The sequence below is a fragment of the Scyliorhinus torazame genome, chromosome 6, assembly GCF_047496885.1.
Source record: "Scyliorhinus torazame isolate Kashiwa2021f chromosome 6, sScyTor2.1, whole genome shotgun sequence".
In the NCBI taxonomy this organism is placed as follows: Eukaryota; Metazoa; Chordata; class Chondrichthyes; order Carcharhiniformes; family Scyliorhinidae; genus Scyliorhinus; species Scyliorhinus torazame.
In genome coordinates, this window is record NC_092712.1 from 198,917,206 (window position 1) to 198,938,386 (window position 21,181).

The 21,181-nt window shown below is 45.9% G+C and overlaps 1 protein-coding gene across 1 annotated transcript in view; it reads right to left on the reverse strand.

Annotated features, from left to right (window-relative positions):
* The window catches only part of fam133b (family with sequence similarity 133 member B), a 49,048-nt gene extending 42,816 nt beyond the window's left edge, over positions 1-6,232 (reverse strand). Inside the window, exon 1 of the mRNA XM_072509290.1 lies at positions 6,047-6,232. Within this exon, the coding sequence (XP_072365391.1) occupies positions 6,047-6,070 (24 nt within the window). The 5' untranslated portion in view covers positions 6,071-6,232. The remainder of the gene's footprint in view (positions 1-6,046) is intronic.
* Between the last annotated feature and the right edge of the window lie 14,949 nt (positions 6,233-21,181).

Genomic DNA, 21,181 nt, shown 5'->3' on the forward strand with positions numbered 1-21,181 from the left:
TATTCTATTCTCGGAAAAGTCTTTAGTTCAAAAGGTTGACCTCACATTTACTGACATTAAAATCCTGCTGCCTGGGTTTCACCCCTCATGCAACCTATCAATTCTCTTTTTAATTTTATTCACACATCTTTGTGGGGCACCACAAGTCATCTCCTTCCAATTTGAGTGCATATGTGTTATTCCCTTTTCCCCATTTTAATCAGCCCACCCAATCTTAATTTCCTTTCAATTCCACAAGCTTAATTTTAACAGTCTGTCATATGGACCCTCATTGAATGCCTTCTGGAAGACAAAATACACACTTTTGCCTGAAAAATGTAATTAGGTTAATTAGATATGACCTATTGATTACAAACCACGTCAACTCTCTTACATTAGCTGAAACGTCTCAGTCATAACTGCTCTTAATTTTAGATTCCAATATTTATCACACATCAGATGCTAGATTCATAGATCTATAATTTCCTGATGTGGAGATGCCAGCGTTGGACTGGGGTGGGCACAGTAAGAAGTCCAGGTTAAAGTCCAACAGATTTAATTGGAATCACGAGTTTTCAGAGCATAGATCCTTCATCAAGTGAGTGAAAAGGTAGGCTACACAAACACAGCATAAATAGACAAACCCAACGATGCAAGATAATACTTTGAATGCGATTTTTTTGCAGGTAATTAAGTCTTTACAGGTCCAGATGGTGCAACTGGAGAGAGGGATGATCACAGATTAAAGGGGTGTGAATTGTCTCAAGCCAGGACAGTTGGTAAGATTTCACAAGCCCAGGCCAGGTGGTGGGGGTTAAATGTATCATAGAATCATAGAATTTATGCCGCAGGAGGCCATTCGGCCCATCTCTGCACCGGCTCTTGGAAAGAGAACTATACTCAAGCCCACGCCTCCAGCCTATCCTCGTAACCCAATAACCCCATTTAACCACAAAGGGCAAGTTAGCATGGCCAATCCACCTAACATGCACATCTTTGGACTGTGGGATGAAACCGGAGCACCCGGAGGAATCTCACACACACAGGGAGAACGTGCAGACTCTGCAGTGACCCAAGCCGGGAATCAAATCTGGGAACCTGGAGCTGTGAAGCAACTGTGCTAACCACTTCTGCTACCGTATTGCCCAATAGCAAAGGACTCGTCCGGGATGTAGTGAGACATGAATCCTAGATCCCGGTTGAGGCCGTACTCATGGGTATGGGACTTGGCTATCAGTTTCTGCTCGCGGATTTCCTTTTGAGATAATTCTCTCTTCTTCAACCATCCGTGTGGGCAGCAAGTTCCCGGTCGTTATTGCTCACTACCTAAAAAAAAAGGTTCCCAACACCACCCCCCACCTTCTAATTCTTCCTCAAACCTTACATTCATGTCCCCGAATCCATCCAAGATCACCCAGTGGGAACAAGGGCGGGATTCTCCGAAATGGAGGCAGAGTGTTCGTGCCGCCGAGGTTCACGACGGCGTGAAACGTCCCCTTTCCCGACTGATTCAGGGCCCGATAATGGGCTAGGAGTGGCGTCGTGTCATTTACGTGTGGCAGGCCTTGGCGCCGCGTCAAGGCGGCGCCGCATACATGACGCGGCCAGCCGCATAACTGGCGTCACCCGCGCATGCGTGGTTGCCGTCCTCTCCGAGTCCGCCCCGCAAGAAGATGTCAGACGGATCTTGCGGGGCTGCGGAAGAAAGGAGGTCCTCCTTCAGAGAGGACGGCCCGACGATCGGTGGACACAGATCGCAGGCCACACCCCATTTGAGCCCCCCCCCCCCCCCCCCCCCAAGCGTTCCCGCACTGTTCCCGCCGGCAGCAACCAGGTGTGGACACCGCCGGGGGGGAACCCGCCGTTTTGGGCTGGCCGCTCAGCCCACCCGGGCCTGAGAATAGCAGGGGTGCCGGAGAATCGCCATTTTGGGTGTCTCGAGCGATTCTCCGGCCTGCGCCGCGCGGAACTCGACAGGGCCGTTCTCGCCGCTTGGGAGAATCGCGGGCAGGGCGTCGGACCGGCATCGCGGGAAAATTTGACGACCCAGGCGATTCTCCCAACCGGCGCGGGAGCGGAGAATCGCGCCCCATTTCTTTGTACACAATTTAAACTGGTCTCGATCTTGAGCACTTCAATCAAATCTCCCTTGCACCCTCAAACTCTGGAAGCACTCTGGGAAATCTCCTATGCACCTTCACACCCTTCCTAAATATTTGAGTTGTGGCCTGACTAGTTTTGCATAACTTCCCTGTTTTTATACTCAGCACCTCAATTTATAAAGCCCAACATCCGAAATACTTTGCTCGCAATATGGTCTGTCGCTGCAAATATCTATACACATGAACCACACATGCTATTGTAACTCCCCTATTCAAAAAGGGAGAGGGGCAAAAAATGGTAAACTATAGACCGGTTAACTTGACCTCTGTGGTGGGAAGTTGCTGGAATCAATCATTAAGGAGAAGATGACTGAACATTGGGAAAGACAAAGCTCAATCCACCATTGCCAGCATGGTTTTATGAAGAGTAAGTCATGCTTGACAAACTTGCTCGTGTTCTTTGAGGACCTAACCAGCAAGATGGATAATGGGGAACCTGTGGATGTGGCATGTCTAGGCTTCCAGTAGCCGTTTGACAAGGTGCCGCATAAAAGATTGATCCAGAAGGGGAGATCGCAGGGTTGGGGGGGTAGAATACTAGATTGGATTGAGGATTGGCTAACTGAAAGCAAGCAGAGGGTCGGGTTAAATGGGTCCTTCTCTGGCTGGCAAATTGTAATTAGTGGAGTGCCATGGGTTCAATCTTCGGACCTGAACGGTTTATAATCTATATAAATGATCTGCAAGCAGGGACAAGGTGTAGCATACCAAAATTTGCAGATGATACTAAAATAGGTGGGAAAGCAGCCAGTGAAGTGAGATACAGATTTTACAGAAGGATATAGATAGGCTAGGAGATGTGGATAAGAGATGTGGATAAGTGTGAGATTATCCATTTTGGCCAACAAATATAGTCAGGCAAATTATCTAACTGGAAAGCAGATTCAAAATGCATCAGGGCAGAGGGATCTAGGTGTCTTTTGCAGAAAGTCTGTATGCAGGTACAAAGTGTAATAAGAAAGTTAGTGTTTATTGAAAAAGGACTGGAGTATTTAGAACATAGAGTGCGGAAGGAGGCCATTCGGCCCATCGAGTCTGCACCGGCCCACTTAAGCCCTCACTTCCACCCGATCCCCGTAACCCAATAACCCCACCTAACCTCTTTGGTCACTAAGGGCAATTTAGCATAGCCAATCCACCTAACCTGCACGTCTTTGGACTGTGGGAAGAAACCGGAGCACCCGGAGGAAACCCACGCAGACACAGGGCGAATGTGCAGACTCCGCACAGACAGTGACCCAGCAGGGAATCAAACTGAGTTTAAAAGTAGAGAAAGGTTGTTGCAATTGTATAGGGTGTTGGTGAGACCACATCCAGACTGTTGTGTCCAGCTTTGGTCTCCTTATTTGAGGAAGGATGTGGTGGCATTGGAAGGATGCGGTTCAGAGGAGGTTCACCAGATTGATTCAGGGATGAAGGGGTTGACGTACGAGGAGAGATTAAACAGTTTGGGCTTAAAGTCGCTGGAGTTCATAAGAGTGGCACAGTAGCCCAGTGGTTAGCGCTGTTGTTTCACAGCGCCAGGGACCCAGGTTAGATTCCCGGCTTGGGTACTGTGCGGAGTCTGCACGTTCTCCCCGTGTCTGCATGGATTTCCTCCGGGTGCTCCGGTTTCCTCCCACAAGTCCCGAAAGACGTGCTCGTTAGGTGAATTGGATATTCTGAATTTTCCATCCGTGTACCTGAACAGGGGCCGTAGTTCATTGCCGTGTTAATGTAAGCCTACTTGTGACACTAATAAAGATTATTATTAGGAGGAGGAGCAGGGATCTGATCGAGGTATGTAAAATACTAAAAGGGATTGATTAAGTAAATGTCGACTAAATATTCCCTCTTGTGGGGCAATCTAGAACAATAAGTCACAGATATAGGCTGAGAAGCAGTACATTTAAAACTGAGATGAGGGGGCACTACTTCTCGCAGAGGGTGGTGAATTTGTGGAACTCATTGTCCCATAGTGTGGTGGAATCGGAGTCATTAAATGGTTTCAAGAGGCAGATATATTTCTTATATAAAGAGGGTTAAAGGGATATGGGAACAGGCAGGGAGATGGTTTTGAGACCAGGAAGAGATCAGCCATGAGTGAATGGCAGAGCAAGCTCAAAGGGCTGAATTGCCTACTTATGCTCTTAATTCCTATGTTGCCTATCACCACTCTTTCCACCCTGTCCCGCTGTCACTGCACACTATTTGAAATGTGACATTAAGTATATAAATAATTCTGTCAAAATGCATCACTTTATACTTCTTTATACCAAATTCTGTCACTTTTCAGCCCATTCTGCAAGCCTATCTGCATCCTGGTGCAGTCAATTGTTATCATGGCAGATTTTGAAATTTTAATCTGCATTCCAATATCCATTTACTTATACATCCCCCCCCAAAAAATCAGCCATCCTAGCAGTGATCCTTGGATCACTATCTATCAGACTAAAAAAAGAACCATTTACCACTACTCACTGCTTTCTGTCCTTATGCCTTTTTTAAAAATTCACAAAGAGACTGATTCTCCTATTCCATTAGCCTGAGTTTTGTTAAGCAATCTTTAATGTGGCAAATGCTTCCAAAAAACCTAAATAGACAACACCCATTGCTCTAATTTCATCAAGCTTTTCTGTTCTTCATCAAATAATTTAATTGAATTAGACCAACAGTTTGCCTTTTACAAGCGTGTTGGCTCTTCTTCAATAACTCAAACCTCAAAGCGCCTGTTATTTTTTTTCTGATTGCTTCCAAAAACCTTACCAATGACTGATGTTAGACGAAGTGGCCTGTTCCTATCACTGACCTCTTCTAGAAGGCAAATGGAATGTTGTCCTTCATTGCTAGAGGGATGGAGTTTTAAGACTCGGGAGGTTATGCTCCAATTGTATAAGGTGTTAGTTTTGTGTTCAGTTATTTGTGTTCAGTTTTGGTCTCCGTCTTTGAGAAAGGACGTACTGGCACTGGAGGGTGTGCAGAGGAGATTCACTAGGTTAATCCCAGAACTGAAGGGGTTGGATTACGAGGAGAGGTTGAGTAGACTGGGACTGTACTCGTTGGAATTTAGAAGGATGAGGGGGGATCTTATAGAAACATATAAAATTATGAAGGGAATAGATAGGATAGATGCGGGCAGGTTGTTTCCACTGGCGGGTGAAAGCAGAACTAGGGGGCATAGCCTCAAAATTAGGGGAAGTAGATTTAGCACTGAGTTTAGGAGGAACTTCTTCACCCAAAGGGTTGTGAATCTATGGAATTCCTTGCCCAGTGAAGCAGTAGAGGCTCCTTCATTAAATATTTTAAAGATAAAGATATATAGTTTTTTGAAGAATAAAGGAATTAAGGGTTATGGTGTTCGGGCCAGAAGTGGAGGTGAGTCCACAAAAGATCAGCCATGATCTCATTGAATGGTGGAGTAGGCTCGAGGGGCCAGATGGCCTACTCCTGCTCCTAGTTCTTATATTACAGGAAGATTGGAAAATTATGGCAAGCCCTTTCACTATCTACGCTGCTTCCGAAACCTTACTGATGTTAGACTAAGTGGCCTGCAGTTCCTATCACGGTCCTCCTCTCCCCTTCACATTTGTCACTTTCCAGTCCTTTGGCATCTCACATATTAAAGAAAAATTGAAAAATTATGGAAAGCCCTTTCACTATCTACGCTCCCACGTCCTTTAGCAACTTGGGATGCAAGCCATAAATTAACTAATCAACAAGTTTACCATTTCCCTTTCTGTATTTACAACATTAGCCAGCGGATCTGTTTTTCAACGGCTCCCATTGCCCTCGGGAGGCGGGTTCCAGCAGGGAGCGGCTCCCACAGGGCCAAGACTGCCCCCTCACTCAGCTTCACCTGCTTCAGGCCGGAGACCGGGCAGCACCAGCTCACTGATCCAGGGTTAGGCCCAGGGGCCGGTACTCACCACTCGGTTGTCCCGCTTCCCCATATTTCCTTTACCGCACCGGCTAAGCAGACACCGCTCCTCCTAGATCATCGAGCCAGGCCCCCCTCGACCGTTGATCCTCGCGCCTGCGCAGCCCAACCACATCGCCTTAAAGAGGAGCCGCCCGGCCCCAGCGCGCCTCCGCGGTACCCGGGCGTGACGTCCCGGATACAGGAAATTACGCCACGTTCAGGGTGGCGAGCGAGTTTCCGGCGAGTGGGACATGCGCAGTTAAGGGTGGGACTTAATTGGAATGAATTCTTTCATGTTCAGTTAGTTTCTCTCTCGCGGGTTTGGAAGCACGAATCACAGTTACCAATATGCCCCAGAAGGTCGAATAACCATTTTGGTGTTAGGATAACATTAACACCACTGAGGAATGAATCATCTCCAGTGTTTAAATTGTAAATTTTGCTGCTAATATTCTCCTGATGAACATTTCCCCTGAAATTATTGTTGTCAAACATATTGGGTATTTCTGTGTTACCAGGTGTGGTAAGATCTAAATCGACTTTTTTTAAAGGGTATGATGCTGCTGTGGTTTGGAAAGAGAAAGAAGTATATAATTAATGCCTATCTTGTGTGGATACGCCAAACCCTTGACAACCAATGGATTGACCAATGCTGTACATCCTCCAGCCTATTCCGCCAAGCAAGTTCCAAAAATAATTAGCTAAATGGCCAGATATTCTGGTCTGCTCATGATGAATGGCCAGGACGCTAAGAGAATTCCTCATGACTTCAGACACGTCAGAGCAGCCTTCTCGAAGGTCAAGCCTCGGAAAGCCACTGGCCCGGATGGGGTACCTGGACGGGCACTCGGGTCTTGCACAGATCAGCTGATGGGGGTATTCGCAGACATCTTCAACCTCTTTACAACAATCTAAGGTCCCTATCTGCTTCAAGAAGACGACCATCATCCCTGTACCCAAAAAAAGCCAAGCAGCGTGCCTTAATGACTATCGTCCAGTGGCTCTGACATCCATCATCATGAAGTGCTTCGCGAGGTTAGTCATCGCCCGAATCAACTCCAGCCTCCCGGATTGCCTTGATCCAGTACAGTTCGCCTACCGCTGCAACAGGTCCACAGCAGATGCCATCTCCATGGCCCTGCACTCAACACTGGAACACCTAGATAACAAAGACACCCATGTCGGACTCCTATTTATCGACTACAGCTCAACCGTCAACACCTTCATTCCTACGAAACTTATCTCCAAACCCCTTGGCCTCGGCTCCTCCCTCTGCGACTGGATCCTGAACCTTCTAGCCCACAGGCCACAATCAGTAAGGATAGGCAACAACACCTCCTCCACGATCATCCTCAACACCGGTGCCCCACAAGGCTGTGTCCTCAGCACCCTACTATACTCCTTGTACACCTATGACTGTGTGGCCAAATTCCCCATCAACTCAATTTTCAAATTTGCTGATGACACCACAGTAGTGGGTCGGATTTCAAACAAGACAAGACAGAGTACAGGAATGAGAGAATCTGGTGAACTGGTGCGACAACAATAATCTCTCCCTCAATGTCAACAAAACAAAGGAGATTGTCATCGACTTCAGGAAGCGTAGTGGAGAACATGCCCCTGTCTACATCAATGGGAACAAAGTAGAAAGGGTCGAGAGCTTCAGGTTTTTAGGTGTCCAGATCACCAACAACCTGTCCTGGTCCCCCCATTCCGACATTATAGTTAAGAAAGCCCACCAACGACTCTACTTTCTCAGAAGACTAAGGAAATTTGGCATGTCACCTACAACTCTCACCAACGTCTACAGATGCACCATAGAAAGCGTTCTTTCTGGTTGTATCACAGCTTGGTATGAATCCTGCTCTTCCCAAGACCACAGGAAATTACAAAAGGTCGTGAATGTAGCCCAATCCATCAAGCAAACCAGCCTCCCATCCATTGTCTCTGCAATTCCCGCTGCCTCGGAAAGGCAGGCAGCATAATTAAGGATCCCATGCACCCCGGACATACTCTCTTCCACCTTCTTCCGTCAGGAAAAAGAAACCAAAGTTTGAGGTCATGTACCAACCGACTCAAGAACAGCTTCATCCCTACTGCCATCAGACTTTTCAATGGACCTACCTCGTATTAAGTTGATCTTTTCTCTACACCTTGCTATAACTAACATTATATTCTGCAGTCTCTCCTTCCCTATGTACGGTATGCATTGTTTGTACAGCATGCAAGAAACAATACTTTTCACTGTGTACTAATACATGTGACAATAATAAATCAAATCAAAATCAAATCACTGCCATGGGATCTTTTGCATCCACCTTAGCAGTGTGCTGAAGTTCATAATGAAGCTGGAACTGCAATGTTACTTACTGAACCTAACTGATTAGAATACAAATTACATATGGATAAAACACCGAGTATGAAAGCCATTGTGATTGTCTTATTTCATTCATCCATAAAGAGGAAGACTATACTTCAACATCCTTATTTTGGAGCCCCCAACTGTTTTTTAACAATTCCAGAATTTTATTCAGCAGCTTATTCTATGGACCTTGTGGGTACTTTTACATTTTCAGTTCAATTGTGGTCAGTTTTTGCCCTGTCCTGTGCTTTAGCACATATGCCAACCTGAAAAATTCAAAATCTGGCTAAGACTTTCAAAACAGTTGAGTCCACAAGAAAAGTTGAAAATTCCAGACACCGTTCAACTGAAAACACAGCCATCGTGGAAATTCTATGCCTTGAAGCATTCTGGTCATTGCTTCCAGGTGACAAAATAAGTTGAAATTCTTTTCTATTACATTGCATCTCAAGGTTTTTATTAGTGGTTGGATCATATTTTGTAGATGACGGAATAAATGGTGGGGCATAAACTCCTCATGACTTAAACATGTCATGACTTAAACTGCCACTATATTTTAACTGTTAGTAGGGAAAATGAAGTACAGAAGTGTATAGTGGCAAACCATCAATTTCATGCTTCCAATTTGCACCATAGTGTCACATCTATTAAGGTAGCTTTTCTGGCTCTGGCTGAAGATAAGGGATAGAAGTGTTTTTGGAACGATGGAGATAGTGGTCAGTATGAGTTGTCTTAAGTCTCCCATTGAAAACTGACAAAATATTGACTGGCATCGACCAATCCTGTAAGGTCAAGAGTATATTTGAATCAAGATTTGGGCATGCATTAACAATTTAGGGAGATTGGGAGTGAGCAAGATTGTGATGGGACAAATTATCAAAGACTGGTGAAATATAGAGTAAAACAGGCCAAGGAGAGACACAGGACAATATCAGACCGTTTGAAATTTCTCTCTACCTTCAAATGATTTTGAAAAATACCTTGGCACAAACTATGAGGTATGAACAAAAAACAATTTCAGCACCTTAAATGTAGAGGTGCATCCTAGCACATGCTGAGACAAATACAAATTCAGGTATGTAAAATAAACATGGGAGTAGACCGGCATCTTTCACACCGCTGGTTTAGTGGTCTGAATGGTACAGGAAAATGCCTGAAACCTTTTTTTAATCTTACTTACCTGCTCAAGTTGTTCTATAGTCTCGTAGTCCATGTTTGAACCCAGGCTGTAATTAGGTCAGGAGTTAAGTGATCCTGGCAGAACCCAAGCTGAGTCAATAAGCAGGTTATTGCTGAGCAAGTACCATTTGATAGCACTGTTGATGACCCCTTTAATGACTTTACCGATGAGCGAGAGTAGACTGATGGGGTGCTAATTGGCCGGGTTGGATTTGTTCTGCATTTTGTGTACAAGACATACCTGGGTATTTTTCCACATTGCCGCATAGATGTCAGTGTTAAGCTGTATTGGAGCAACTTGGCTAGAGGCATCCATATGGGCCAGGGTTTAGAGAACACCAAAGTATATCATGAAGTTCAACTGACCCACAACTTTTAGTGCAACTTTGGTTATGAGGAGCACAAGGGCCCACTTTCCAGGTGTTATGCAACAGAGACCTTAAGTATTTTTAAACAAAACAATGTTTATTCTGTGAATCTAGTTAACATCTTATAAACACACAGTAAACAGTTTATCAACTACCAACACAAGTAATCCCCACAGATACAATACTCTATAGGTAACCCTTAATAACTTTCCTACCAAATCCATAAGTCAACTTCAAGATGGTTTCATTTTTCATCTTATCACTTTCCTTTAAGAAATATTGACAGTAAATATACTTTTTTGTTCAACGAAACAAAACACGCAAACATTTCTAATAACATTTTAGTTCTTCCTCCACCGAACCTACTTCTCTTCATCACATTCGTGACAAAGCATCGGCTATCATTGTTTTCTCGTCCTGCCACATGTATAATTTTTAAATGAAATGGCTGTAACAATAAACTCCATCGAAACAGTCTGGCATTGTTATTCCGGAATCGCTCCAAAAGCGTCACTGGATTATGATCAGTATATATAATTGTTTCAGATGAATTGCTGGTGATATAAATTTGAAAATGTTGCAAAGCCAGCACCAAGCTCAAAGTCTCCTTCTCAATCATTGAATACTTCTTCTGGTGCTTATTTAATTTCTTTGAAAAATAACCAATAGGCCGCTCTAGTCCTTCATCGTCGTCTTGTAAGAACGCCGCACCTACACCCACATCACTCGCATCAATAGCCACTTTAAAAAAAAATTTTTTTTAGAGTACCCAATTCATTTTTTCCAATTAAGCGGGCAATTTACATGGTCAATCCACCTAACTTGCACATCTTTGGGTTGTGGGGGCGAAACCCACGCAAACACGGGGAGAATGTGCAAACTCCACACGGACAGTGACCCATAGCCGGGATCGAACCTGGGATCTTGGTGCCATGAGGCAGCAGGGCTAACCCACTGCGCCACCGTGCTGCCCTGTCAACAGCCACTTTGAATGGTTTCATGTAATTTGGGATGGCTAACACAGGAACAGTGGCTAACACAACCTTCAGGCCATCAAATGCCTCTGCTGTCCACTGAAATTTGCTACGCTTCTTTAGCAAGTCTGTCAGTGGAGCAAAATCCAGTCCAGTAAAATCCACTCATGCCAAGAAATCGCATTATTTCCCTTCATGTCGAGGGTATTGGAAACTCCCCAAAAACTTTTGTTTTCACATCCCGTGGGACCATTCGACTGTGTCCAATTGTATGGCCAAGGAAAGTGACTTTTGGCCAGGTTTATCACCAAACCCGCCTCCTGAAGTCAATCGAATAACTCCATCAGATGCTCCAAATGTTCTTTCCATGTCTCACTAAAAATTACCAGATCGTCGATGTATACCGCACAATTGGGTAATCCTGAAATGACGTTGTTAGTTAACCGTTGAAATGTGGCTGGGGCGTTTTTCATGCCAAATTGCATAACTTTGAATTGGTATATACCATCTGGAGTCTCAAAAGCTGAAATTTCCTTCGCCTTTTCGGATAAAGGTACCTGCCAGTAACCTTTAAGTAAATCCAGTTTGGAAATAAAAGCTGATTGTTCCACCTTCTCAATGCAATCCTCCAAGCGTGGGATTGGATAAGAGTCCATTCTTGTAACTGCATTAACCTTTCTATAGACCACACACAACCATTGGGTACTGTCCAGTTTCGGTACCATCACTATGAGTGAGCTCCATTGGCTCCAACCCACTCAATTATGCCATTTTTAATTTCTTTGTCAACCTGTGCCAATTTTAAAGGGTTAAGTCTATATGGATGTTGTTTAATTGGAACAGCATTTCCCACATCAACATCATGTATAGCCATTTTAGTACTTCCCAACTTATCTCCACAAACTCGCCCATGTGATATCAATACCTCTTTCAGGTCAGTTCATTTTTCCTCTGGAAGGTAACTCAACAATTTTTCCCAATTTTTAAGAACATCCTCGTTTTCCAATTTAATTTGAGGGATGTCAAATTCAAAGTCATCTGGATTTGGTTTGTCACTTTGAGTTAGAATCATTAAAACCTTCATCTTTTGCTCTCCTTCCCTTTCAAAGTACCCTTTAAGTATATTCACATGACACACTCAGTGAGTTTTCCTTCTATCCGGCGGTCTTGCCACATAATTTAATTTCCTTTCAATCTGATAAAGTCCACAAAACATTGCTTATAAAGGTTCACCTACCACTGGTAACAATACTAAAACTTTATCTCCACTGGCAAAACTATGAATTTTTGTTTTCTTGTCCGCTACCCATTTCATCACATGTTGTGCAACTTTTAAATGTTGTCCAGCCAATTCACCTGCTCTATTTAATCGTTCCCTAAAATTTGACAAGTAATCCAATAATGTAAGTTCCGACTGCTCACTCACCAACTTTTCCTTAATCAATTTAAGTGGTTCTCTTACCACATGACCAAAACGTGATTCAAAAGGACTGAATTTGGTTGACTCATTAGGTGCATCCCTAATTGCAAACTGTACGAACGGAATTCCTTTATGCCAATCGTCTGGATAATCTTGACAGTGAGCCCTCAACATTGGGCGGGATTCTACGACCCCCCGCCGGGTGGGAGAATCGCCGGGGGTCGGCGTGAATCCCGCCCCCACCGGCCTCCCAATTCTCCCGCCCCCCCCAAAAATCGGCGTGGTGTGAGTCGCGCCGCCCGCCTCGGAGGATGGCGGGGTCCGGCGCGACTCAATGGGCCCCGGGGCTGTCTGGATTCTCCGGCCCGCGATGGGCCGAAGTCCCGCCCATTCTATGCCGGTCCCGCCGGCGTAAATTGGAGTTGGTCCCTTACCAGCGGGACCTGGCAGCTCGGGCGGGCTCCGGGATTCTTGGGGGGTCGCAGGGGGGATCTGGCCATGGGAGGTGCCCCCACGGTGGCCTGGCCTGCGGTCGGGGCCCACCGATCCGCGGGCGGGCCTGTGCCATGGGGACACTCTATTCCTTCCGCACCGGAGGCCGTGGTCATCCACCATTCCCGGTGCGGAAATGACTCCATGTGCGCATGCGCGGGGATGGCGCCAGCACATGGTGGCACTCCCGCGCATGTGGCGACTCGCGCCGGCCGGCGGAGGCCCTTCGGTGCCGGTTGGCATGGCGCCAGGCCCCTATCCCGCCGGCCAGCGGGGCGCCAACCACTCTGGGGCGGGCCTAGCCCCTGAATGTGCAGAGGATTCCACACCTTTGGGGCGGCCGACGCCGGAGTGGTTCACGCCACTCCATCCCGCCAGGACCCCCCGTCCCGCCGAGTACGGGAGAATCCCGCTCATTGTCTTTAATGTCTGATGCCACCTTTCTAATGCTCCCTGCGATTCTGGATGGTATGCAGTTGATTTAAATTGTTTTGTTCCTAAGCTATCCATAACTTCTTTGAATAACCTTAAGGTACATTTTGATCCTTGATCCAATTGTATTTCTGTGGGTAGTCCATATCGAGTAAAGAATTCAAGTCACTCCTCCACAATCATTTTAGCTGGAATATTACGTACTGGAATGACCTCTGGTAATCTAGTAGACACATCCATTATAGTCAAAAGATATTGATTCCCACTTTTCATTTTAGGAAGCAGGCCTACGCAATCAATTAAGACCCTTGTAAAAGGTTCCTCAAATGCTGGAATGGGTATTAAGGGCTCTGGTTTTATCACTGCTTGAAGTTTCCCTATCACTTGACATGTGTGACATGATCGACAAAATTTAACTACATCTTTATGAAGTCCAGGCCAATAAAAATGTTTTTGTATTTTAACTTGAGTTTTCCTTACTCCCAAATGACCTCCCACTGGTACCACATGTGCTACGTGCAACATCTCCTTTATATTACCTACCGGCAATACCACTTGATGAACCTCTGCCCACTTTTCATCCGCCTGCATATGTAAAGGTCTCCATTTACTCATCAAGATACCATTTTTACGGTAATAACATTCTGGGATACACTCAGATTCCTCGTCTGTGTATGCATTCTGATACATCCATTTCATTTCTATATCTTTCTGTTGTAACTCTGCCAATTTTCCTGAATTAAAAATATCCGCCTCATCCTCCATCTGTTCTTGTTCTTTTCCAACCATCTGATCAAAAATCGTTTCTGATAATGACACTTCAACTTCATCTTCACTCTTTGATTTCTCTTTTTGTCTTAACCTGTGACTTTGCGCCCTTGTTACTACACAATCCGGAAAAATCCCAGGCTATTCGTCCTTCAACAGTTCAGTTGTCTGATTTTTCACTGGCTTATCAATCACAGTAGGCATCACTCCCACCTGCGATCCAACTCTATCATTACCCAAGATAAACTGTATTACTGGACAAAATAGTTTCTCTATTACTCCTACTAACACTTCACCACTCTTCATTGGACTTTCCAAACTTATCTTATATAATGGAACACTACTCTTCTCACGCTGAATTCCACATATTACCAACTTTTCTGGCAATATTCCTCCCAAACTACATAACTCCTCATCTCTTACCATCAAAGATTGACTAGCTCCTGTGTCTCTTAAAATTATGACTTCTTTATCTACTCCTCCTGGTACACATGAGTAAACTTTACCCACACAAGTAAATTCTTTAAAGACATCTGGCATCTTCTTATCAATCACCTCTTAATCAGGCTGCACAATCTTTTGCATCTCCTTCGCTTCACTTGGGTGTTCCTTTACCACTTTAACAAACCCCACTGGCTGTTTTACCATATCAGCCTTCCCAGTGCTTTTCTTCAAGCACGAACACTGTGACTTTACATGGCCTAGTTTATTACAGTGAAAACATTTGAAACTTTTCATTTCTCTTCCACCTTCCTGGATTTCTTTTTTAATCCGAGGTACACTCTCCTTATTATCTCCCATCAGATCACCTTTACCTTTACCACTTGAGTATTTCTCATGTCCCCAGTTTCTATCCCTCACCGGCTGAAACTGATGTCGGAAACCAAACTTTGATTTATGAACCAATTCATAATCATCTGCTATTTTTGCTGCTAACCTCACAGTTTTAACCCTCTGCTCTTCCACATGAGTGCTCACTGCATCAGGAATTGAATTTTTAAACTCCTCCAAAAATAAAAAAATAATTTCCCTGAGAGCTTCATACGTTTGGTCTATTTTCAAAGCCCTTATCCACCTATCGAAATTACTTTGTTTGATCCTTTCAAACTCCATGTATGTTTAACCAGGTTCTTTCCTTAAATTTCTTTTTTTAAAAAATATATATTTATTAAAGTTTTTTAACACAATTTTTCTCCCTTACAAACAATAACCCCCCCCCTTAACAAAATAACAAGAAATCACACTGAGCAAAATATATACATGGCAAAATGGTATATTTACATAGCTTTGTACACTGGCTCTCTCCCGCACGTGCCAGTTTCCCCCCACCCTTCATGTTATCTCTTGCTCATCCACCCCCCCAAGCAATCCCCCATTCCCTCCCCCCCCCCCCCTTTCCCAGGACGATCCCCCCCCTCCCGGGTTGCTGCTGCTGCTGACCGACCTTGTGCCGGGCATGACCAAAACATATGGACATGGTTCGCCGGGCTCCCTGAGCACCTTCCACATCTGTCCCCTACCCCAAAGAACCTACTCAATCTCGCCCCCGTCAAGTGCGCTCTGTGAACCACCTTAAATTGTATCAGGCTGAGCCTGGCACACGAGGAGGAATTAACCCTCCCTAGGGCATCAGCCCATAGCCCCTCCTTAATCTCCTCCCCCAGCTCCTCCTCCCATTTACCCTTCAGCTCCTCTACCAGCGTTTCCCCCTCTTCTTTCATCTCCTGGTATATTGCCGACACCTTGCCCTCCCCGACCCATACACCCGAGATCACCCTGTCTTGAATTTCTTGTGCCAGGAGCAACGGGAATTCCCTCACCTGTCGCCTCACAAACGCCCTCACCTGCATATATCTAAAAGCATTTCCTGGGGGTATCTCAAACTTCTCCTCCAGTGCCCCTAGGCTCGCAAACGTCCCGTCAATGAACAGGTCCCCCATTCTTCTAATCCCCACCCGATGCCAGCTCTGGAACCCCCCGTCCATCCTCCCCGGGACAAACCGGTGGTTACCCCTGATCGGGGACCACACCGAGGCTCCCATTGCACCCCTGTGCCGTCTCCACTGACCCCAGATCCTTAGCGATGCCGCCACCACCGGACTCGTGGTGTACCTTGTCGGCGAGAGCAGCAGCGGTGCCGTTACCAACGCCCCCAGGCTCGTTCCTTTACAGGACGCCATCTCCATCCTCTTCCATGCCGCCCCCTCTCCCTCCGTCACCCACTTGTGGATCATTGCCACATTTGCTGCCCAGTAGTAGCTCCCTAGGTTTGGCAGCGCCAACCCTCCTCGGTCCCTACTGTGTTCCAGGAACCCTCTCCTTACCCTCGGGGTCCTAGTCGCCCACACAAACCCCATTATACTCCTACGTACTCTCTTCAAAAAGGCCTTGGTGATCACGATGGGAAGGCACTGAAACACAAACAGAAACCTCGGGAGGACCACCATTTTGACCGACTGCACTCTACCCGCCAGCGAGAGCGGTAACATGTCCCATCTTTTGAAGTCCTCCTCCATTTGCTCCACCAACCTCGTTAGATTCAGTTTATGTAGGGCCCCCCAACTCCTGGCTATCTGGATCCCCAGATACCGAAAGCTCCCCTCCGCTCTCCTCAGCGGTAGGTCCCCTATCCCTCTTTCTTGGTCCCCTGCCTGTAATACAAAGAGCTCACTCTTCCCTACATTGAGCTTATAGCCCGGAAACTCCCCAAACTCCCTTAGAGTCTGCATGACCTCCACCATCCCCTCCATTGGATCCGCCACGTACAACAACAGGTCATCTGCATATAGCGACACCCGATGCTCTTCTGCCCCTCGGCCCACCCCACTCCATTTATTAGACTCCCTCAATGACATGGCCAAGGGTTCGATCGCCAATGCAAACAACAGGGGGGGACAGGGGGCATCCCTGCCTCGTTCCTCGGTACAGCCGAAAGTACTCCGACCTCCGCCGGTTCGTCATTACACTCGCCACCGGGGCTCTGTAAAGGAGCTTAACCCAACTGATAAACCCTCCCCCAAACCCAAACCTATGCAGCACCTCCCAGAGGTACTCCCACTCTACTCGGTCAAAGGCCTTCTCCGCGTCCATAGCTGCCACTATCTCCGCCTCGCCCTCCTCCGATGGCATCATTATCACGTTTAAGAGCCGGCGCACATTAGTGTTTAATTGCCTGCCCTTTACGAATCCCGTCTGGTCCTCGTGGATCACCCCCAGGACACAGTCCTCGATCCTTGTGGCCAGCACTTTTGCCAACTACTTAGCATCCACATTGAGGAGCGAGATCGGCCTGTACGATCCACATTGCAGTGGGTCCTTGTCCCGCTTTAGGATCAAAGAAATTGCCGCTTCTGACATTGTCGGGGGCAGGGTCCCCTCCTCTCTTGCCTCATTAAATGTCCTCACTAGTAGCGGGGCCAACAGGTCTACGTACTTCCTGTAGAACTCCACCGGGAACCCGTCCGGTCCCGGGGCCTTCCCCGCCTGCATGCTCCCCAAACCCTTGCTCAGCTCCTCCAACCCAATTGGTGCCCCCAAACCAGCCACCTCTTGCTCCTCCACCCTCGGGAATCTCAGTTGGTCTAGGAATCGTCTCATCCCCTCTTCCCCCGCTGGGGGATGGGATCTGTACAGCTCTTCATAGAAGGCCTTGAATACCTTGTTTATTTTCGTCGCACTCTGAACCGTGGCTCCCCTTCCATCTTTGACTCCCCCTATTTCCCTCGCTGCTGTCCCCTTACGGAGCTGGTGTGCCAGCATCCGACTAGCCTTTTCCCCATACTCGTAGGTCACCCCCTGCGCCTTCCTCCACTGTGCCTCCGCCTTCCCTGTGGTCAACAGGTCAAACTCCGTCTGGAGCCGTCATCTTTCCCCAAGTAATCTCTCCTCCGGGGCCTCTGCGTATCTCCTGTCCACTCTCAAAATCTCCCCCACTAACCTCTCCCTTTCCATGGCCTCTGTCTTCTCCCTATGATCCCTGATGGAAATTAGCTCTCCTCTGATCACCGCCTTCAACGCCTCCCATACCACCCCCACCCGCACCTCCCCGTTGTCGTTGGCTTTCCTTAAATTTCTAAACCTTTGTCTGTAAGCTTCAGGCACTAGTTCATAGGCACCTAAGATGGATTTTTTCACCTCCTCATACATCCCAGATACCTCCTCCGGTAGTGATGCAAATTCTTCACTTGCTCTACCTACCAGCTTTGTTTGAATCAGTAAAACTCACGTGTCCTGTGGCCATTTCAGTTGTTTAGCTACCTTCTCAAATGAAATGAAAAAGGCTTGTATCTCCTTCTCTCAAACCTTGGCAACGCAGGGACTTATTTAAATAGATCCCCACCAAGCCTTTGACTGTGACGCTCTTTCTCACTATCCACATCACTATCCTCCAACTGTATTTTTCTCTTTACATCCGCCAATTTTAACTGACTGTCATGTTTCATGGCCATTTTCTGAAGTTCAAACTCTCTCTCATTTTCCTTTTCCCTGATCTGTATGTCCCTTTCTCTTTCTTTTTGCTCTGCTAGGGCTATTTTCTTTTTTTCTTTCTTCTCTCTCCTTTCCTCTTTCGTTTTCCCTCATTTCGTATTCAAGCTGCTTTAATTCTCTTTCATATTCAAGTTGCTTAATCTGTAACTTAATTTTTGCCATTTCTAATGAGTCTTGATTGTACCTCAGGCAATTTTAAATGCCAGCTACCACCGTAAATACCTTTTCTTCTAGTATGCTGTCAGGTAACGTTAACTGCAATGTTTTTGCCAAATCTAAAAGCCATTTTTTAGTCTCTGGTCGTAAGGTACTGCATGTGACCTTCTCCACACCCAAAAACTTCCGAGTCTCTGAAAGAGCCATTGTCCACAACACACTCCCTACTTAAACTGGAATACCACCTGAAAAGCAAGCACAAGTATGCTCACCCCTCACTGTCTTAAAGTTCACTAAGCCAGTCCAATCACAAAAGATAGACTTTTATCCTACAAGCCCCCAATTTATTATGGGCCAGGGATTAGAGAACACCAAAGTATATCATGGAGTTCACCTGACCCACAACGTTTAATAGAGTTTGGTTATGAGGAGCACAAGGGCCCACTTTCCAGGTGTTGTGCAACAGAGATCTTAAGTAATTTTAAACAAAACAATGTTTATTCTATGAATCCAGTTAACATTTCATAAACACACAGTAAACAGTTTATCAACTATCAACACGAATAATCCCCTCAGATACAATACTCTATAGGTAACCCTGAATAACTTTCCTAACAACATCCATAAATCAAATACCCTTTTTAACAAAGACAGCAGGTTTGAATTCTCTACAGAAAGCAGTTATCACTTTTAAATTATCAAGTAAGCTGAAGACATTCTTTAGCATGCAGAGAGAGCGAGATCAAAATACACCTTCTTGTTTGAATGCAGCACCCAACTGAAAGCGAAACCAAAAACTCAGCTATAAAACAGCTTCCAACTCAAAACGAAAGTAAAAGACAGAAACACAGCTCAGCCCTCCCCACACAATGACATCACTGCAGCTATTTGATAAACACACTTTTCTTAAAAGGACCCTCACATGACACATGGCATATTCTGGAGTAGATGTCTTCTGTACTATTGATGGAATATTGTCAGGGTCCTTAGCCTTTACAGTATCCAGTGCTTTCGGCAGTTTCGTGATATCATGTGGGGTGAATCGAATTGGCTGAAGACTGACATCTGTGATACAAATATCCTTTGGAGGAGGCCAAGATGGAGCATCTACTCAGCACTCTGACTGAAGATTATTATGAAAGCTTTAGCCTTATAATAATAATCTTTATTGTCACAAATAGGCTTACATTAACATGGCAGTGAAGTTACCATGAAATGCCCCTAGTCTCCACATTCCGGCACCTGTTCGGGTATACAGATGGAGAATTCTGAATGTCCAATTCACCTAACAGCACGTCTTTCGGGACTTGTGGGAAATCGGAGCACCCGGAGGAAACCCACGCAACAATAGGGAGAATGTGCAGACTCCGCACAGACAGTGACCCAAGCCGGGAATCGAATCTGCGACCCCGGCGCTTTGAAACAACAGTGCTAACCACTGTGCCACCGTGCCGGTATCTTTTGCACTGATATGCTAGGCTCCTTCATCATTGTGGATGGGGATATTTGGTGGAGCATCCTCCTCCAGTGAGTTGTTTAATTATCCACGATCATTCATGACTGGATGTGGCAGGACTGCAGTGCTTATATCTGTTGGTTCTGGGATTGCTTAGCTCTGCCTTATGCTTTTTGCAAACTTGCTGCTTGTGCTTTTTGACACGCAAGTAGTCCTTTGTTGTCGCTTCACCTGATTTTTAGGTATAGAACATAGAACAGTATAGCACAGTACAGGCCCTTTGGCCCACAATGTTGTGCCGACTTATCCTAATCTAAGATCAACTTAACTTACACCCCTTCAATTTACTGTGCCTGTCCAAGTGTCGCTTAAATGTCCCTATTGACTCTGACTCCACCACTTCTGCTGGCAGTGCATTCCACGCACCCAACACTCTCAGTGTAAAGAACCGACCTCTGACATCTCCCCTATACCTTCTTCCAATCACCTTAAAATTATGTCCCCTCATGACAGTCATTTCCACTCTGGGGAAAAGTCTCTGTCTACCCACTCTATCCCTACCTCTCATCACCTTGTACACCTCTATCAAGTCACCACTCTGCCTTCTTTGCTCCAGTGAGTCAACAATTCTTCATAAGACATGCCCTCCAGTCCAGGCAGCATCCTGGTAAATCTCTTCTGTACCCTCTCCAAAGCACCCACATTCTTCCTATAATGAGGTGACCAGAACTGGACACAATATTCCAAGTGTGGTCTAACCAGGGTTTTATAAAGCTGCAACGAAACCTTGTGGCTCTTAAACTCAATCCCCCTGTTAATGAAAGCCAACACACCATACGCCTTCTTAACAACCCTATCAACCTGGGTGGCAACTTTGAGGGATCTATGTACATGGACCCCAAGATCCCTCTGTTCCTCCACACTTCCAAGAATCCTGCCTTTAACCCTGTATGTCTGGTATTGTTTCCTGCACTCGTCATTGAACCAGGGTTGATGATAGAGTGGGAGTTAAACTGGGGCCATGAGGACACAGATTGTGAACGAGTA